Source organism: Apium graveolens, chromosome 7 (genome assembly GCF_009905375.1).
Source record: "Apium graveolens cultivar Ventura chromosome 7, ASM990537v1, whole genome shotgun sequence".
In the NCBI taxonomy this organism is placed as follows: Eukaryota; Viridiplantae; Streptophyta; class Magnoliopsida; order Apiales; family Apiaceae; genus Apium; species Apium graveolens.
In genome coordinates, this window is record NC_133653.1 from 248,438,399 (window position 1) to 248,460,062 (window position 21,664).

Genomic DNA, 21,664 nt, shown 5'->3' on the forward strand with positions numbered 1-21,664 from the left:
TTGATAGTTGTGAATAAGGCTAGGCGTCAAATGGCTAGTAGTCGGCTCATATTTTTATGAGTAGTCCAGGGTTGAATGAGATGGAGTGAAATGCACTCATTCAGAAATTATTGAAAAAATAAAAAAATTGGAAAAAAAGAGAAAAAAAGAATGTGTTTATGCATAATTGATCAAGAGTGAGCTCTTTAATACTCGAGTTATTAAGTTCTAGGGGACTTTGTGCCTAGTGACCTAAGGCTTTGGTAGTCTAAGATCCGCTAACATAACGCTCGCTACATGGGTATTATTGTATAAGTCTTTTGGAACCTCATTCATTGCACGATCAAATAAGCATCTTTGTTATGAGTTCAATAATAGCATGAATCTTTTTATTACTCTAGTAGGAAGGAGGTGTTGTGAGTCATTATGTGTTTAACATCTATTCTGTTTATAAACTCGTGATTGTTTTGATGAAAGATAAGCTATTGTTATTGATCTAGTATTGAGAGTATATCTATTAAACATCCCACACACGCACATTTCTGGTTGTGAGTTGATTTGTGGGATTTATTCGAGCTCTGTTTTAAGCCATTACATTCTTAGAGGCATTGGCTTATTCATTTGGTTATAGTTATTCTGAGGGGATCGATTGCGTTATCATTTATTTGCATTCACGTAGTTGCATTCATGCATTAGGTTTGTTTTATAGTTTTTGAGTCTATTTATGCTTGAGGACAAGCATCGTTTCAAGTTTGGGGGTGTGATATTTGGATTTTATATCTATTTGGAACTCTTCATTACAAGCTTAAGTTGGTGTTTTGGACTCAAGTTGTTGGTATTTTTGATATGTTTTTGTGTTATTGCATTTCAGGCATCAGTTAAATGAAGAAAGGAGCTTTTCAAGGAAATATTCTGAAAAGAGCTAAGAATTGGAAGCCTATTCCATTATCAAGTTAAAGATAATCTCAATAGCTTCGTGTGGGCTGTTGAATCGCCTAATTCTGACGAGCAGAACTCAAGATACGGCCAAAAGAAGAATCAGCGGAAAAATCTAGAAACCCTGCATGGCCGCCCCCAAAACCAGCGCCCGCGCCGACTTTCTGCCAAAAAACCAGCACGCCCGTGCTGATTTTAGCGTGGCCACCCCGCCCTTTTTGCCCTAGAATCCTGATTTTAGTAGAAATTGATGATTTTGAGGGTCCAGGTCCACTAGGGGCTTATATATACCAATAAAAAGACGTTTTTAACGACAAGGAGCGAGGGGAGAGCAATAAGAAGACCTAGAGAGCACAAGACGACTACGGAGAAGAAGACTTTTATTTTATTTAGTATAGTTATACTTGAATGCTTGTTTTCTATTTGTCTTTGAACCCTAATACTCTTATATTGTTTATTATCATGCTTTTATTGGAACCCATGGTGACGATGAGTTCGGTTATGAACTAATCGTTATCGTGGGGTTCCAACAGATTTACTTATGGATTTCTATAGTTAATTTGCTTCATTATCTTGGTGTGTGGTGATTGATTGATATCCTAGTGTTGGTTGTGCTTATTCGTCTTATGTGCGTAGCTAACATATAAGATAGCGTGTTAATCTCTATTGAAGCAGAAGTGAATATAGAAGTTTAGAACTTGCCATGCTAGCATAGGTTCATGTATTTATTATGCATGATTCATAGGTAATTTTAACCATCTTACTTTCCCTATGTAATCACGAGAGATAACTTGTTCATTAAACCTTTATGTTGTCAAATTCTATAGATATATAGGGTCTCAACATAATTGATGTCTATTCAGCTTCTATCTCTTTTTTGGATGTCTGGCAGTAGGGTATTCGTACAACGAAAGTTGGCATTTACTAGTTTCGTGTTATCTGATTAGTTGTCATCACCATTGCATGCTAAGGTTAAGAACAATGACTTTGAATGAAGTATTTAATGAAGTTAGAATACCATATTTGTCTCATATAGTTAACTCAATCACTTTTATTCTTAGTTAATTGCATGTTAGTTTAATTTTAGTTATAAACATCTCAACTTGTTATTGTCTTAGCATTGAGCAATAGCCATACCATTGTTGCATAGGTGCATAATCTTAAATTAACTAAAAAGAGTCTCTATGCGTACAAATCTGATTTATATCTTATACTACTTGCGAACGCGTATACTTGCGTGTAATTTTAGCACGTGTTTTCTCCCTAACACCAAGTCCTCGGCTGGATTCCCTCGCAGTCGTCATTATCTCGTACATCCATGTCTTCTATGGGGAGGACCTGCCACGGTTCCATCGGGCCTAAGTGCTGCAACATAGCAAGTGCGGGCCATTTTCAGATCTCTTTTCGCTTCTCCAACACCATTCCTAGTTGGGAACTTCAGTACCATGTGGTAGTTTGAGGGCATGGCCTTAAAATCATGGATCCTTGTTCTACCCATGATAGCATTGTAAGTAGAGGCTACCTTGACAACCTGAAAGTTTTACATCTGCGTGGCCTCCCTGGGCTCTTCCCCAATAGTTACGGGAAGTTGTACTGCTCCTTCGACTTTGCATTTCACATGGTTAAACCCGTATATAGGTGCGTCAGATGGAGTTAGTTGAGAATCATTTTAGCTCATCTTTATGAATGTGTCATGGAACAGAATGTCCACGGAAGCTCCATTGTCCACTGGGACCCTCATAACAGGATAATTTCCAATTATCGGAGTGATAACCAGAGGATCATCCTGAGAAAATTTCAAACCTTCAAGGTCTGAGTCACCAAATTCAAGCGTTCTCTAACTTGGAACGCTTAGATGGCTCTCCAACTATGCTCATTACTTCTCTCGTATAAGCTTTTCGGGAGTTCCTTATAGTACCAGCTGCGGTAGGACTTCCTGAGATTATATTGATTACTGGCCCTTGGGGCTGTGGGTTGCGATCTCTGTCGTTGCCCATTCGATCATTGTCTCTTTTTTGGCCTTCAGCCTCTTCACCCTTGGTGAAACGTCCGAGTTTTCCCCTTCGGATCAAATACTCAATCTCATCATTGAGTTTCCTACAATCATCAGTATCATGACCATCATCTTTATGAAACCTGCAGTATTGACTCTTGTCTCTTTTCTCAGGGTCTCCCCTTAGTGGCTTCGGCCATTTGAACTCTTTGTCCTGGCTCCTTGGAGCGTTCAACCTCGCATATTCAGTGAACCTTGGTTGCTGATTCTTCTTAGAAGAGGAGGAGTCAGAGTTTTTGCCAATTCGTGAATACTTGTCCTTGGCATCGTACTCATGATCCGTCTTTTGCTTCTTGTTTCCAGTAGGTTCATTATTCACAGCCATCTTCTTCATACTCTCATCCACCTGGATATACTTTTCGACTCTATCCTGGAGCTGCAGCATGCTTTCGGGAGGACGCTTAGCCAGGGACATCTTAAGGAACTCGTTTCTAGTCCCTTGCTATAGGGCTATCATAGCTACCTTATCATCAAGATCAGGGACCTTCAAATCCTCCTTCGTAAATCGATTCAGATACTCTCTCCGGGACTCCTTTGCTCCTTGGACTATGCCCATGAGAAAGGCTGAACTCTTCGCGTGTACTCTGCCACTTATTAACTGCTTGATAACAGCTTGGCTCAAGTCCTTAAAGGATCCAATAGAGTTTGGGGGCAGACGGCTGTACCACCTTTGACCCATACCCGATAGGGTTTGAGGAAAGGCCTGACACTTAATAGCGTCGTTCACGGGTTGTAGTAACAGGGCGTTAGAGAACGTCCTAACATGATTAGCAGGGTCGCCAGTACCATCGTATGCTTTGATGGTGGGCATCTTGAACCTCCTTGAGATGCGGGCATTCATTATCTCGTTAGTAAATGGTGGGTTTGGATCATCAAGATCTCCTAGGGGCATAAAATCACTTGGATCAGCCCTTGGGGCAACAGCCTTTCTTGGTATTGAACCATCCAGGTGTATGATTGGAGGAGGATCTCTCCGCCTTGGAGCAAGTAGGGGTCTTGGAGTCAGATGCGTCTCCAGGTCGCGCTGTCCTTTGGATCTCAGCTTCATGAGCCCTGATCCTCTCCTGAATATCTTGGAAATTTATCCCTTGAGTGCTCCTGGGCGCTGGTCAGTAATAGACATCAGCTCTTTGCCAGCATGCCTCCTTCTCGGAGCAACATCATCATCAGATGATTCAGAGTCTCTATCGGTATAAGGTCCGGAAATTCTTGATCTTCTGGAATTGGAGCCAAGCCACGTATGTATTGGGGCGTCCGCCCTTGTACTTCACTCCTATTAGAGTGTCCACTTCCTCCATCTTTGGGGTATAGAGGCATCCCGTAAGTGGGGTTAGTGGTCACGATCGTCGAGTACTCATACCCAACGGGTTGAGAGTTCACATGTAGTAGCTGAAATTGGGAATTCGTCCCTTGAGGAGCCAGGGGATTCGTCCCTTGTGGCTGAGCCCTACCAGGATTCCTCCTTGAGTGGAGGCATAAGTTGAGTGTGGTGGTACTTTCACCACTGATGTGATTGTTCGCGATGGAACAGGAGTGTTTGTCCCAATGTTGTTTCTGCTCCGTGGGTTCACCATGCTTGTTTTAGTCTTCCCACATATGGCGCCAAATATTGTGGAATAAGAACTAAAGTGCATTAGTATTTAATGCTAGGGTTTGTGAGTTTCGAGATTTAATGGTTGCTCTTGCGTTCGGGACTATCGGTCCTCGCAAGATGCCTACATATCCCTGTGTGGTAGAGAATCAAGCCAAAAACGTAGTTTTAGGTTGAGGGGTAGAACCCTTTATATATAGGTGAGTCTATGGTTAGACTTGTGTTGGGAGACTTGGATTGTGATTAGGAGTCCTATAAAATAAGGAACTCCAGAACCTTCTGTGTAGGATTTTGAGTCCGTTTAGTACACATGTATCTGCTCTTCCAGCCGTATTGGGTCTAGTCCGTGAACAGTTTGTGTTCGTGGACCTTGATGACCTCAGCTGGCGGGCCTTGTCTACAAGGACCGTCTTGAGTCTGCTACGAGCTCGGACCAGACAGGTTTGTACTGGACTTCTGACAAGAAACCCAAGTATAATTAATGCGACATTTAATATATTTTTAGGATGTATTTTCTATTCATATCAAACAGTGTGAATATTTTTTATTTCTATTAATAAGGCTTAAATACCGTATTACCTAGCGTTACTTGCAACAAAAAAGGTCAACCCTCTTTTCTCTTTTCACATTTGGATTGATGTTTATTAAAAGCGTAGTAAATTAGTACCCAAGAGCAGATGTTATTTTAAATTAGTACCAAAGAGCGGATGTTATATATCAATTCACATTTGGATTGATGTTTATTAAAAGCATAGTAAATTAGTACCCAAGAGCAGATACTATATATCACTTTGTGATCTTTCTACAGATCAATCTGTGGAACCACCACGTTAATGGTGGATCTAGCTCAAGGAAGAAGATAAAGCTTCATCTCTATTTTATATATTCAAAACTAGAATTTCAGTAAAAGTCAAAAAACATACAAGCTGTCCACTCTCTTATATCAAAACAAAAGAAGCAACTAACTCCTAACAAACTAGCTAGCTGGCATCCAGCTGTCAATGAAGTAAGCATGACATAAGGACATGAATCAGCCAATATCCCCCCCTCAAGCTTGAGGTGAAACAGAGAGAAGACCAAGCTTGTCAGCAAAGAAACGATGTTGAGTAGGTGGCAAAGATTTTGTGAGAATGTCAGCCAACTGAACAAAAGTGCGGATATGAAGAATATTAAGGAAGTTGGAATCAACATAATCCCGGATGAAATGGAAATCAACTTTGAGATGCTTAGTACGTTCTTGAAAAACCTTATTCTCAGCAATATACATGGCAGAAAGATTATCACAAAACAAATCAATAGGAAGGGGAAGAGAAACTTTTAAATCTTGTAGCAAACCTTGAAGCCAAATGAGCTCACTAGTAGTGTAACTCATAGCTCTATACTCAGCTTCACAAGTGCTTTTAGAGGTAATCTTTTATTTCTTGGTTTTCCAGGAGATTAAAGCCGAACCAAGAAAAACAGCATAACCAGAAAGAGATTTTGCAGAAAAAGGACAACTGCCCCAATCAGCATCACAAAAAGCTTTCAAAAAGAAAGGATTGTCTGAAGGATAAAACAATCCCAAACTGATAGTTCCTTTTAAATATTTCAGAATATGTGTAGCAGCAGTCAAATGAGAAGTACAAGGAGCATTAAGAAATTGACTCAACTGCTGTACTGCATAAGAAATATCAGGCCTGGTCATATTCAGATATAAGAGCTTGTCAACAATCCTCCTATATCTTTCAGGATCATCCAATAAATCCCCATCCTTATCAGACAAATGCAGATTAGCAGGAAAAGGAGTAGAAACACTGTGACAATCTTCCATATGAGAATCCTTTAACAAATCAAGAATATACTTTCTCTGATTTAGTAAAATACCAGCAGGAGTCCTTTGAACTTCAATACCAAGAAAATACTTCAAAGATCCTAGATCCTTGATTGTAAAAGCTGCATGAAGAGACTTCTTAACAGCTTGAATATCAGATAAAGAAGAACCAGTGAGAAGCAAGTCATCTACATAAGCAACAACCACGGTAAATTGACCATCAGCACCAACCCTAGTAAACATTGAATAATCTTGAGAAGACTGCTGAAAACCAATCAACAGTAAATGCTTGCAGAGTTCCACATTCCATTGCCTAGCAGCCTGTCTTAAACCATACAAGGATCTTTTTAACTTACAAACCAAACCAGAATGAGGCAATGCATAACCAGGTGGAGGCTGCATATAGATTTCTTCCTCCACATATCCATGCAAAAAAGCATTGTTAATATCCAACTGGTGTAAATCCCAGTCCATAGCAGCTGCTAAAGCAATCAGAACTCGAACTGTAGTGAATTTTGCCACAGGACTAAAAGTATGCTTAAAGTCCTTATTTTTAATCTGTTTATCTCCTCTAGCAACTAATCTTGCTTTACATCTTTGTAAAGTACCATCAGAATTAAACTTGGCTTTATAAACCCATTTACAACCTATGGCTGTTTTTCCAGGAGGCAAAGGAACAAGATCCCAAGTATCATTATCTTCAAGAGCTTTAATTTCTTGATGCATTGCATCTACCCACTGAGGATCTTGCTTTGCTTGTTGATAACAAGAAGGTTCATTTGCAGCAAAAACATTTGCTAAGGAAACCAGCTCAGAAGTATCCAAATGTGACAAAGAAGATTCAGTATAAACATTGAATGCTGAACCAGTAGTAGAATTAGGTTTAGGTAAAGAAGCAGAAACAACAAAGTCATCATATTTTTTGGGCATGACTGGAACTCTGTTTGATTTTCTCACATTTTGAGAAGGAAGAAAAGAAGATATAGTATCTGTATCCAACAAATGATTTGTAGAAGGAACAGATTGAGAAGATTGAGAAAAATCAGATTCAGAAGATGAAAGAACAGGAAATGAAGGTATAGAAGGAGAATTTTGTTCAGAAAAAACAGTCTCGGGAGAAATAGAAGGATTAACCAGAGGAAAAGAAACAGATTGATCAGTATCAAAACATTCAGAATGAAAAGGAAAGATGTCTTCCTTGAACAAAACATCTCTACTCAGGAAAATTTTATGATCATTTAAATCATATAATTTGTAACCTTTTTGACCATAGGGATATCCTAAAAACACACATTTATTGGCTGATTCATGTCCTTATGTCATGCTTACTTCATTGACAGCTGGATGTCAGCTAGCTAGTTTGTTAGGAGTTAGTTGCTTTTTTTGTTTTGATATAAGAGAATGGACAGCTTGTATGTTTTTTGACTTTTACTGAAATTCTAATTTTGAATATATAAAATAGAGACGAAGCTTTATCTTCTTCCTTGAGCTAGATCCACCATTAACGTGGTGGTTCCACATGGTATCAGAGCTTAGGCTGGTGGGAGGACTAAGGTTCGATTCCCAACCACCCCCAACATTCTCACAATTTAATGTGGACACTAAAGACAATTGATACCCCAAAGATGGGTGCCGGTGTTCCACTCTTCGACCCATAAATGGGCTTTCGAGTGAGGGGGAGTGTTAAATATATGATCCTATTGGGTCTTTCTCTAAAACCTTAAGGTTTTAGATGAGCTGTTTACTCAATACAATCTGATGCAATTTCACATAGAAGGTCTATGATCTGCATTAACTGATTCTATATCATTTGGTGCTACTGCTCAATCTGAAACTAAATCACATAAAAGGTCTGTGATTTGCATCAAGTCGGCACCAATTAAGCTAACGCTTTAGTGCGACGTAGTAATGCTTTAGTTCCGAGTCCTCTGCATAACAAGTAGGATTATAACATCTGCATCATAAAAGGATTGCTTGCTCTTGACCAACCTATGTTGACAATTTCCTTAATTCTATGCTGTCACTCGGTCAATAATACAGACTTTAAATATTCTACATTAACATTACTGAAAATATTACAACTAATGTCATAGATTAAAAGTAAAGTCTGGCAGATTCGGTGCTTATTCAAATGTCTCATTCCCACAATAACACAAACAACATAGCTAGAAGATACATTTATCTTCATTCCATTTTCATTTGCCGCTGCCTGCTGGGAGAGGTAGCAGGAGCCATAAGAAGATTCTTTTGGGGAGGACCTTCAAGAAGAGGCCTTCCTGTTCCCACCAAGGAAGTTCTTCGGACACCTCGAGTTGTAAAAAGAAAGCTAAACGTCCACTTGAGAACATTGGGTGCAAATACCCTGTAGAGAAGGAATATATCATACCAACTTGGGTATTTCACGTATGAGTCCCCGCGGCAGGCCCCCGAAACAATCAGCCTCGCAAATTCCTCAACCGCACCACCAGAAGCATTTACCTTAAACAAAATTTAATTCAAAGAAAAATGGAAGTTATTGTCTTATTGATATGACTGCTAGCAAAGCTGTAGTTTGTAGTATCTCCAAAGTTAGAGGTGATTTCTTTATTACATAAAAGCCAAGTCTGACAAAGAACTTCGAGGGCCGAGAAAAAAAATTTAGTAAATTCAAAATATAACTTCAATAATGTGCATATAGAACTTACTTCTCTTTCTTCCTTCCACTGCATCTCTGCCCCTTCCTCAAGCAAAAACTTTCCACCAGTCATTTCAGTACCTATCCAACCATGGGTAGCAATTGTTATGGCAACTTCATCCTTCACTTCTAATCGTAGTGTCTCATAGAAGTTGATCAAAGCTGCCTTTGCCGCCTAGTCATATGATTCAATTTCCAAACAGAAGCAAAGTCAATGAATTGCTCATTGATCAATCAATTACATCTATATATCCTGTCATTTTCAAACTGACGAGTAAAAGCAGGTTTATATTTTGTTCACTAAACATTAATATAACATGAAAAGGATGCACTGTAATCGACAAATACACTAAACAACATAAATATGAGAAAAAAGACCAGTGGTTGGTAAACTTCACTTGTTTGCAGTGAAATTAACTCCTAGCCCTAAGGTCTTTTGCAAAAGCATTGCTTTGCATGATGGCATATTGTTCCTTAACAGACTTACTATTTGTACTAATCTGATGTCAAGAAACTCCGCGTATGAGCTTGAGAGTTGGTCAGTATACTATAAATGCTTAGTTTACATTGCCAAGAGTACTAATGCTAGTTTTCCCGTGCAAGTATGAAATGCCTATTTATTTTATCTCTACCCTTGTTTCGTACTAAGATTTATGTCTGAGGTGTCCTGAGATTCTTGGATCTTATAATGCACTTTCTGCTCTACAGGATTTAGAGTTAAGGCCCATCTTACATCCCAACCCAATGTGGAAACGCTGAGAAACCCGTCAACTGGACCTAGAAGGGATATAACAGAACAAACAAACTATGGCCCTCCACATATAAACATTTAAATACATGGAATTTAATGAAAAAAATCCCTCCATCCCAAACTACTTGTCCAATTTGACTTTTGCACGTAATTTAAGGTGCCTTGACCGCATATCACCGTTAATTTTTGTTCAAAATTTCTTTTTATGAATCAACGTTTAGGATTTAAATTTTTATTCACAAAAAGAAAATCTAAAAAATAATCAAAAAGATATACAGTCAAAGCAACTCAAAATTCGTGTAAAATCAAATGGCACAACTAATTTGGGATGGAGGGAGTACTTTCAAGCACGTATCTCTAAAAAGCTTTTCTACTTGATAGTTGATATAATACATTCTTGCACGCTTAAATACAGAAATTAGTAGATGATTCCAGAGGTTAACTTACAGAATATAAGCTCATTCTTGGCAAGGGTAACCAATTTTCAACCGATGCATTAACCACAATTCTTCCATTACTTTGTCTCAGGTGAGGCAGGGCAACATATGTTGGGTAAACATTTCCCCAAAAGTTTATGTCCTGAAAGAATGAATGTAGAAACCTTGTAGTAACTTTTCAACACATGGAAGTACTATGTCAACCTCTAATATTATTAAATCATTTCACAAATTACTGTATGATGATTACCATCAAGATTGGAAATACAGATGTGTCTGTAGCTTCCTCAAAGTAGAAAGTATGCCCCAAACTTGCTGCATTTACTAGGTGATCCACTGTTGAATCGAAATGGATGAAGTAAATAAACTGAATGATGAATAAAGACATTCCTCATCACCGATAATGCTTAGCAGTATTGTTGTTAAATGAAAAGGATGCACACGAGCACCAATGCAAGCATTACATGACAATAAGGGAAACTTAAATATTTTGCCAGATATGGCTATTCCGAACCGTGTGCTTATAATTGTCTTAGTTGTTGAAATATCTGAAATAAATTGACTTAGTTAATTGATAACATTCTTATATTCAATATATAAAACATATAGGAAAGCTACCTTAATTTAAAGCACAAGAGTTCGGACAATTCTGCTTGAAAAGGCTTTAATAAATTTATATAAACAAATTTCTGCTTCTAATTATTGCTTTTTCACCCTGAGTGACAGATGCTTAGGTATTTTTTGTCGATTATATATTAATTGTGTCATCTACTAACGAAAAGGTCTAACCACAACCCGCCACATGTTTATACTTTTCTTGGAATGAGCAGAACTTTTAAGGCTTACCACGTCCATAAATTCTGACAGTCTCATTAACAAATCTCCGACAGTCCTCTTCCTTTACTACGTCGGCAGCTATTATGAGCACATGATTAGCGCCAAGTAGTCTTGCATTCTCAGCAATCCCTCGAAGCCTAAACTCTCTCCTCGCAACCAAGACAAGTTTCGCTCTCCTCTTTGCATACTCGTATGCAATTTGCTGATGTCAAAAAACCACAATAACATGATGAAATTTTTATAAAATAAGAATTTTGCATATATCACAGGTCAGTGAACTTCAGCAAAATATTAGTATATTGTAAGCATTTGCATAAAAAGCAATCTAGAAACAATGAACATCAGCAAAATTTATATGCAAAGAAATACAGATCTCAATCAATTGGATCATATATTGCACAAAGAAAGGTATTAAAACTGGAAACACACACATCTGATTACTATGTAATTATCGATAACCTATAACTGTGGCAGCACTACATATCTTTCTTTTCTTGATTCAACATACTACATAAGCTAGATTAACGACAGAACTGTCTGAAACTTATGTTATCTCCTCTCCCAATTCATAAAAAAAACCATTATTCGTAGATGTAATTAACAACCTTACTGTTCTAAAACTCGAAAGAAATATTTCCCTATTATAAAAATGATACCAGTACATACAAGCAATATTAAAAAATTAAATCAGTAAATAATTTACCAAAAAACTAGTATGAATATTAAATAAAATTACCTCACCAATACCAGAAGAAGCTCCAGTGATAATAACAACTTTATCTTCCATATCAGAAGAATTAAAGTAGGTGTTATAAATCCACTCACAAGTATTCACAAAACACAAAGTTGGCCATGCAAATGCAAGCATCACCAAGCTCGCCGGCGGCACCACAAAATCAAGAAAAGCGTTGAACAGATCCATCATTAATTTCGAATAAATTAAATATAGATTTTAGTATTTTAATTGCTACTAGCACCAAAACAATGTACATATATAAAAAAAATTGATAAGAAAGGGAGAGGGGGGATGTTAACTGAAATTACAGATGAGGGTAGTGAAAAGGGATAAGCTCAAAGGAGAAGGAGAAGAGACAAAGTGATGAGTTCATGAAGAGAGAGAGAGAGAGGTGGCAACACGTGTTCTTCTTGCTGTGTGCTGTGGCAACTTCTGCATGCAGGCCGTTTTCTTTGATATTTTTGATCCATCATATATATTGGGTATTACATTCTTGAAAATAGACAAATTACTCTTTCCTCTAATTTTTCACATATATCAATGTATTTTGACTAAACAATTATATTAGTTATAATTTTTTTAAATAACAATAGACAATAAATATTTTTAATTCATAAAAAAAATTTAAAAAATTATTGTTTTAAATGTTTAATCAATATATGTTAAAAAGTGTGCAAAAACCAAAATATTATGTATAACAAACGGACAAAAATAAAATGATGGTGACATTTATCTAACGGAACACTATAAAGTGGGGATAAATTTATTACCATCAATAAATTTATCAATAAATTTCTCTACCTTGTAACATTGATTCAATTTTAAATGAAATTAAACCAAAATTGAAATATAATTTTGTAGTTCTGCCAACCAAATATACTTTAAAATTCGTTAGTTGTGAATTGGTTTTAATTTAATTTTAATGCAACTCGTTTTTAATATACGTATATATATACGTATATATATATATATATGCGTGGGTACATACATACATATGTATATATCATATTAATTTGATACAAATGATTATATAACATACGATAATATTATATTATAAATCACAAACTAAATTGCTAAAAAAAAATTCATTTATCAATTTAGCATACATATAATCAATTTTGTATGTAGTTACCTTAAAATTATTGTTGAAATTTTTTTTATTCTTTTGTGAATGTAACATTTCTTTGTTCTACATGTTGGCTATGGGCCTAATAAGGTCCACCGAACGAAGGCGCATTAGATAATTATACTATTGGGTAGAAGGCCCAACGGGTCCATGAACCGAAGGCTCAGTCAGCTCGTCAGATTGAGGCCCACTTCTACTTCAATCGTTGGGATTACACAATCGTAACGCCCCCCTTTCACTCCTCTTCATAATTGAGGTGTAACAAACGAAGCATTGATGATAGGATCGGGTATTAAAACCCCAGGAAAGTAAGACATAAAAAATTAGACACTCGTTCTCTCAAACTAAACCCACTCTACATCCAGATTCTCATTCTCACAGCGAAGGTGAATCGGGGGGACAATCTCTCGCATTCTCTTCCCTTTCAGGTAGCAGCCGAAGGCAGTTCCAGGGAGGCCGAAGACCGTTCATTCTGATCGAAGAAGATCTAGGCATAATATTTGGCGCCGTCAGTGGGAACTATGAGAATTACAAACGAGGTATCAAGACAATGACAAACACAATTCATGAGCACTCACCACCACCTGATTTCCCTCCTCACTATGGGGGACAGATGTCCTCCCTGGTGGACGCCGATGGAGTCATCAAGTTGACTCCCAAAGAAGAGGCCTTGCTCCTCAAGATCCGTGCAGAAAAGTTAGCCGCGGAGAAGGGCAAGGAAAAAGATGACCAAACCGATAAAGAAGCAAAGGCCCGGGCGAAGCGAAGAGAGCCCAATGCGCTACGACTGAAAGCCCTGCAGCTCCTGAGGGAAGAAATTGAGCTACAGGCTAAAGCTTTGCGCGAAGCATTGCAGGCTGATAACCAGAGAAAACCACCAAACACATGAAAGACCGTAAGGGGTATGACGAAGAAGATGAGTCTGACTCTGATTCGCACCCCAGAAGGAAGCGAACGAAGCAACACTTTTCATCTGAATCGGACGAAGAACCTGATGGTTCCCGGATCAGACTTACTCGCCTGGAAAAAGCTATGTTCGGCGACATAAGGGTTGATCGAGAACCGGTTATAACAGAAGAAATTGAGAAGTATCAACCCCCTAGGCGAGGAAAGGCAATTCCCAAAGATGAGTGAGTTTAATGGGAAAGGCGACCCAAAAGACCATTACAAAAAATATGAGTTGCTGATGATTGGAATGGGGCATAATGACATCATGCTCTGCAAAATATTTAAGACCTATCTGAAGGGATCGGCCTCGATATGGTATAAATCCCTCAAACCCAGGTCCATCGGGTCGTATGAGCAGCTGAAGAGAAAGTTCTTAAAGTACTACTCGCATCTATGACGAAAGGAGAAGGATACTGAGGCCCTAGTCCATTGTAGATAGAGGGCGAATGAAGAACTAGGGCATTATTTGGCCCGGTTCAAGGAAGAAGCTGTAATGGTCAAAAATTTGGACAAAGTCAAAGCTATGGGCTTCTTTACGGCAGGGATGGACCCCTACAAAGGAAAAAAATTTGTTCCTCTCTTTACGATTTTCTCCCAAAATCCCTAAATGATATATATATGAGGGGTGAGAACATTCGGCGGGAAATGAAAAGTATTGGGGGTTACAAAGATTCTCGAAGGGATGACCGATCGAAGCGAGCAGTACGAAAGTTCAAGATCTGGGAATGACTGAAGGGATAGTAGAAAATAAGGAAGAAAAGAAACTGATCGTGGGGCCGAACGGCACCGAGATAGAGATTCAGCTGTATTCACCCCTCTGAATGCACCAATCTCCAAGATTCTCCATGAGATCAAGGACAAGCCTGGGTTCATTCGGCCGGCAAAGATGAAAGTCCCAAATCATAAGAAGAACCCCGACAAGTACTACGATTATCATAGAGATTAAGGGCATAATAATGATGAGTGCTACCATCTCAAGAAGCTTATTGAGCGGATGATCAAAGAAGGCGAACTTAATCAGTTCGTCTGAAATCTGAGGGACAGACTGGGGCCGAAGGAAAATCAGAAGGAGCCAGAGGCTGAGAAGCGTGAACGAAGATACAGGATAAGAGGCGAGGTGAAGACAATATCTAGGGGCAGTGTGCTGGACATAGATAGTAAGACAGTGAAGAAAAAATACGCATGACAAGTCTACAACCTCTTTCAGTTCATCCAGGAAAAGCCTCACATGCCTATGACTTTCATTATGGAGGACTATGAGGACGTCATTCTCCCGTATGAAGACCCCCTGATCATCAACCCTCTCATTGGGCAGAATAAAATTTGGAAGGTGCTTGTGGATACTGGCAGTTCGGCCAACATACTGTTCCACAAGACTTATTGTAAGATGAACTTGGTGGGAGAGCAACTAGATCCATGCAATGAATCCTTCGGAGGGCATCCAATACAGTTTGAAGGTACGATAACTCCCCCCATCCTTTTGGGTAAATTGCCATATACTGTTGAAAAGCCTGTAAAGTTCTACGTGGTTCGAATCAAGAGTCTATATAATGCTATTCTAGGAAGACAGTCCCTGTCAACCTTTGAGGCAGTAGAGTCTATACCCCATCTCAAGTTTAAATTTCCAACTAAGAAAGGGGAAGGAGATATGAGGGGCGATCTGAAAACCGCCCGAATTATAAGTTGGAGGACTTGGAGAAAGATCAGGCCTATGAGAAGCCAAATGAAACTAGAAATAGAAAATGAGTCGAAGCAGAGCCTAGTGGGAGTAGAGAGACCCTGAACATCGAGTTGGAAAAGTTCGTGGCGGATCTTTCAATTTCGATCGATGAGCCAGCTGCCGAGACCGAAGAGCTTGAGATATATGCAGGCTATTCGAGCAAAATGGTTAGAATTGGGAGAAATATGGAGAAAGATCTGCGGGAAAAGGTTATTACGGTGATTCAGAAGTACCATAATTTGTTTTCCTAGGGGCCAGAAGTTATGCCTGGTTTGGATCTCAAGACGGCTAAAATTGTCGTAATGTGCAGCTGAGGCCAAACCGGTGAAGCAGAAGAAGAGGACTTTTACAGCCGAATGATAGAAGGTCATTAAGGCCGAAGTGGAGAAGCTGTTGGAAGCTAAGGTTATAGAAGAAACTGAATACCGTGACTGGTTTGCTAACGTTGTGCTCATTAAGAAATCCAATGGGAAGTGGAGGATGTGTGTGGACTACACGAATCTCAATAAGGCTTGTCTGAAGGATCATTTCCCCCTACCCAGCATCGACCAACTGATAGATGCCACGGCTGGATTCCAGGTATTTAGTTTTCTTGATGTTTTTTCTGGTTATCATCAAATTGCCATGAACGATAAGGATGTGCCCAAGAAAGCGTTCATAACTCCGAAGGGAACTTATGCTTATATCAAAATGCCCTTCTAACTTAAGAACACTGGAGCCACATTCCAGCGAATGGTGAATAAAGTGTTCAAGCAGCATATCAGATGGAATACGGAGGCTTATGTGGACGATATGATTATAAAGTACCTGTTCCAAGATCATGCCGAGGACTTATGAGAATGCTTCGAAACTCTCCGAAGAAATAACATGAGGATCAATCCGAACAAGTGCACCTTCGGGGTGTCAAGTGGAAAGTTTCTGGGCTACATGGTCAGTTCTCGTGGGATAGAGGCGAACTCGGAGAAAATTGAAGCAGTCGTCAACATAGAGACCCCTAAATGCATCAGAGATATCCAAAAGATGATCGGCCGACTGGCCGCCCTTCGGCGATTCATTTTCAAATCAGCCGAGAAGGCGCTTCCTTTTTTCGCCATGCTTAAAAGGTCAAAGAATTTTGAGTGGGGGCCCGAGTCTCAAAAGGCATTCGAAAAAGTGAAAGAATATCTCACCAAGGAACCACTCTTAATAAGTCATGATCCGAAGGAAACACTTCAGCTTTACTTAGCTGTGTCCGATAGAACATTGGGTGCGGTACTGGTGAAAAATCATGAAGGTAACCAACATCTTGTTTTTTACGTATCTCATGTCCTTAAGGATGCAGAAACAAGGTACCCCAACGCCGAAAAATTTGCATACGGGTTGGTCATGGCCTCCCGAAAATTTCGACATTACTTTCAAGGTCGAATAGTTCAAGTTGTCACCAATCAGCCATTGAAGAAAATTATAACAAGGTTAGAAGCTTCGGGCAGAGTCATAGCCTGGCCCATCGAATTGGGGGGAATACGACCTCGAACACGTCCCCCATACGGCGATCAAAGTTCAAGCCTTGGCAGATTTTATGGTCGAGTGCATGTTTCTGGGGCCACAGGATCTTACACCAGAAGAATAACTCATTCAGACCCTGGGTAAATGGAAGCTTTTTATGGATGGTTCGGTCGCCGGGAAGAAGTGTGGGGCCGGTTTAATACTTTCCAGCCTCTCACCAATAATGAAGCCAAGTACGAAGCCCTCCTAGCAGGAATGAAGTTGGCCCGAAGCCTCGAGGCAAAGCACTTAAGGGCATCCACTGATTTCATGTTAGTAGTCAAGCACTTCTCAAGAGAGTATGAACAAAGGGATCCTCAGACAAAGGCTTATGCCACTAAGGTAAAAAATGCTTCTTTGTCATTTGAAACTTTTGAGCTAAGTCAAATAGGCGAGGAAAACAATAGTCGGGCGGATGCCCTCTCCAGGCTAGCCTCGGAAGAGATACAAAGCCTAATTGGTTCTATCTACCTCACCGAAGCCAAGACGCCTTTTATCGAGAAAAATGAATGTCTGGAAATTTACCAAGGCACCGATTGGATGACTCCGATTCGGAATTTTCCGGAAAAGAGAATCCTGCCTTTAGACCGAAGGGAATACCTAAATATAAAGTACATGGCATCAAGCTACACAAGTTCCAATAGAAGAATGTACCACCGATCTGTCAGCCAGCCCTTCTTAAGGTGCTTGAATACACCGGTTAAATGACTCTGATTCAGAATTTTCCGAAAAAGGGAATCCTGCCTTTAGACCGAAGGAAGCCCTAAATATAAAGTATATGGCATCAAGCTACACAAGTTCCAATGGAAGAATGTACCACCGATCTGTCAGCGAGCCCCTCTTAAGGTGCTTGAATACTGAAGAGCAACATCAAGCCCTAGAAGTGGTGCACGACGGAATTTGCGGAGAACATCTAGTCGGTCAGTCGATCTCTCTCCTTTAAGATCCTTCGTCAAGGATTCTTTTGGCCGACTTTACGAGCCGATGCGAGTGAATATGCAAGAAGCGAAAGTAGCAAATGCAGCCAAGGGAGGAAGTGCGAATAATGTCAGTTATTCGCCACGGTTCCGAAGCAACCTCCCGAAGAAACGACTTCTGTCTTTATCCCCATTCCATTCGCCATGTGAGCCGAAGACATAGTTGGAATTCTCCCTACTAGCACCAAACAGGAAAAATACTGCATAATTGCCATCGACTACATGACCAAGTGGGTCGAGGCCTGGCTGTTATCCCCCATAACTAAATAAGCAGCCAAGAAGTTCTTTCTAGAATAGATCATTATCAGATTTGAAATTCCAAAAATTTATGTTTTGGATAATGGAACCCAGTTTGTTAGAAATAAGTTCTGAAGGTTTCTGCATCACTTCAGAGTTCAACAGAAGTTCGGCTCAGTCGCGCATCCCCAGGGGAACGGGACAATCGAAGCAGCGAACAAAATAATCTTTCAAGGGATAAATAAGAGGTTAGGTGAAGCCAATAGAAGATAGGTCGAAGAGCTACCTTGGGTCTTATGGGCTTACCAAACAACGCCTAGGTCCTCCACCAGGAAACTCCTTTCAGGTTGGCCTACGGAAGAGACGCCCTGGTTCCGGTTGAAGTGGGCCTGGAGTTTTACAAAACTGAAGTCTACAATATGGAAATCAATAAATTTGGGTTAAGGACAAATATGGACTTATTAGAAGAGGAAAGAGAGGCTGCCCACCAAAGGAACATGAAATACTTACTGTAGGCAGCCCAACACTATGATTCTGGAATTAAAAAGAAGTCGTTTGGCGTCGGAGATCTGGTCCTACGAGAACTAGCCGCGTCCATTTTGACAAGACAAGGGAAACTTTAGCCAAACTGGGAAGGGCCCTATAAAGTAACCGAGGTCGTTCGCCCAGGAACTTACAAGCTAGAAATACTGGCTGGCGAAGCAATCAAAAACACTTGGCATACCAGTCGCCTCTGAAAATTTTATCAGTAAAAAAAAATTATTTTATTTCTCATTTGTACATCATTCTAAGTTTCATGTGAAAAGTGTAATGATTAAATGATCAATAAAAATGCACTTCTTTCTCGCAAATTTATTACATAAAAAATTATAACAAACTAAGCCGCTGAATGAGTATTATCTAGGGGTGATCCCGAAGAAGATAAACCTTTCGGCCACCACATTTGCTTTGCTTAAGATAAAGGGCCAACAGATATTATCTAGGGGCAATCATAAATAGATTAATATCCTCCGCCCTATGATTGTTATTAAATTACAAAGAGAATGCATGCGGCAAGGACGAATGAGGAACGTCTAAAGGCAATCCTGAAAAAAGACTTTCCCCTTTGTCCTTCTATTATAATTTCTCACAATCATTACTGAAAGAAAAGCGATATTGCCGAAGGAATAAACAAGGCCTTGTCTAGGGGAGATCCCGAAGAAGACAAACCCTTTGTCCTCCGGTCATGCATAGAGATTTTACAAGTAAACCTGGAGAGCGAAGAAGGTCTCGTCTAAGGGCGATCCCGAAGAAAATGAGCCCTTCCCCTTCTAGGCTTAACACTACTTTGAATGTTACAAGTCTTGCTTAAAGTTTTATAAGTACAGTTTTTACCGATGGAACGAAGAGGGACTAGCCTAGGGGTAACCCCAAGAAGGCAATCCCCTTATTCCCCCGACCAAAAAAGCTTATCCTCTTCAGTGTTAATGGTCTGAGTTCACCATCGGGATAAGGCCTCGCACCTATAACACTAGGGGCCAAAGATGGGTAAGACTTAAAAACAGAAAAATTGATAAGGCAAAATAAGGTCGAAGAGGCAATGAATGAACAGAAAGATCTACTAAAAATTGCTAAGGCAAAAAAAAGCCGAAGATACAACGAATGAAGTAAAAAAAACAATGCTGACAAAAGAAAAGAAAGATGCATTCAAAAAACTTTACCCGAAGGCGAGTTAAATTATAAAAGTACGGAGCCCGAAGGAAAAAGTATCTAACACAGATAAGAAGTACAAGTAAAAAAATCTAAGACTGAAGGTTCTCATCTGAGAGCTCTTCGTCTTCACCGGAAGAGACGGCAGGGGCTTCCACTGCTGGCCGACCAATAGGATCCTCTAGGATGTTGTCCAGCAGCTACTTATAGTCCCAACCAAGGCCGTGAGCCTTCTCCAGGACATAGTCAGCGCCAAACTGAAAACAGTATTTCTCTGTCTGGTCCAGCTGCTTCTTCATCTTTCGAAGCTCCTTTTGGGACTTCTTCAGCTGGACGTTCCGGTGGCCGATCCGCCTGTTCGCCTTGGCCAAATACCTCTCCAGCCGCTGTCCATCATTCTGCACCACCACGGCCTGGCCGACCAGCACCTCATTCTGGGTTTGGACCCTTACCTGCTCTTCCTTGGCCGTCATGGCCCTCCTCTCCAGCTCTTTAACCTCGGCCATCCGAGCCTCCATATCTCTGACTTTCTCCTCCATGTAGCAGCCCAACGAGCAGCCTGCAAAAAATACACAAGGCAAAATATGTCAAATGAACGAAGAGAAAAATATGAAGAGGGATTAAGATAGGTGAAAGAAAATTAACTACATACTAGGGACAGGAAAGACATCAGCTCAGTAAAAGCTTCTGTCGGAGAGGCTGCCGCAAAGGAAGGCAGATCAGCAGGAAGTTGTAGACCGTGGCACAGGTCGGAAGCCATATCCTTCATCGACTGCCTGGCCGTGTAGATGGTATGATCGGACATTAGAATGCCCCATTTTTGAACGACCCTGTCACGGCTTCGGAGCCGCTTGGATGGAGTCCCCTCCCTCATAAACTCCGGCTCGTCCCCCTCGCCATCCTCCGAAGCTGAAGGGGCTATTGAAGCAGGATAGACCACTCAGCCTCACCCCTTCCTCCATCTCCTCAAAAGGATCAGGAATAAACTTCTTCCCGGCCGCCTTGGCCTTCGCCGCCTCCTCAGCAACTCGCTTCTCAACCACTTTGGCCTTATTCCTCTCAATGAGGGCTTCCCCGGAAGACACTGAAAAACAAGGAAGATAGAAGAGAGATCAGTCTAAGCAAGTACTACAAAATACTAAGTAAATGATGCATAAAGACCGAAAGGAGAAAAGGTCGAATGAACATAAAGGAAAACAGTTATATAATGATAAAGCTACAAGTATAAAAAAAAGATGAAGGAGGAGACTATTACCCCCACCCCACAAGCTTAAAAGCTAGTCCTTGTCTCGGATCTCCTCAGGACCAAGCTTACTAACCTTCGCGTCCACTAGGGCTGCGTAAAGGTCCTTCTCCTCATCCGTCCAGTTCGGCATCAGAAGCGCCGAAGCGTTGACATCATGCCACGCCGATATCTCGGTCAGCTTAGGCCCGCTGATGAAGCACTAGTGGGTGTGGGTGTATTTATCGTTGGAGTTAGTGGTCGTCCAATCCGCTCGGCCCGCCCGACGGGCAATGTTGTAGAATCCTGGGCTCTTCGGGTTCTTCCGGAAATTGTAATGATACAAAAATAGCCGAGTACATGGATGAATCCCAGCCTGAAGGCACCTGCTATGGAAACAGTTGATATGTATGAATC

At 40.3% G+C, this 21,664-nt stretch overlaps 2 protein-coding genes across 2 annotated transcripts; one reads left to right on the plus strand and one right to left on the minus strand.

The window, feature by feature from the left end:
- Positions 1-8,354: 8,354 nt before the first annotated feature.
- On the minus strand, positions 8,355-12,225 carry LOC141672226 (11-beta-hydroxysteroid dehydrogenase B). Its single transcript, XM_074478774.1, has 6 exons — positions 11,805-12,225; positions 11,078-11,270; positions 10,482-10,567; positions 10,242-10,373; positions 9,054-9,218; positions 8,355-8,847 (listed from the first exon to the last, which is right to left on the minus strand). The coding sequence occupies exons 1-6, from the start codon at positions 11,991-11,993 to the stop codon at positions 8,554-8,556; spliced, it is 1,059 nt and encodes a 352-aa protein (XP_074334875.1). The 5' UTR covers positions 11,994-12,225; the 3' UTR covers positions 8,355-8,553.
- Positions 12,226-15,124: 2,899 nt separating this feature from the next.
- On the plus strand, positions 15,125-15,661 carry LOC141674615 (uncharacterized). The gene has a single exon (XM_074481325.1). The coding sequence runs from the start codon at positions 15,125-15,127 to the stop codon at positions 15,659-15,661; it is 537 nt and encodes a 178-aa protein (XP_074337426.1).
- The last annotated feature ends 6,003 nt before the right edge of the window (positions 15,662-21,664 follow it).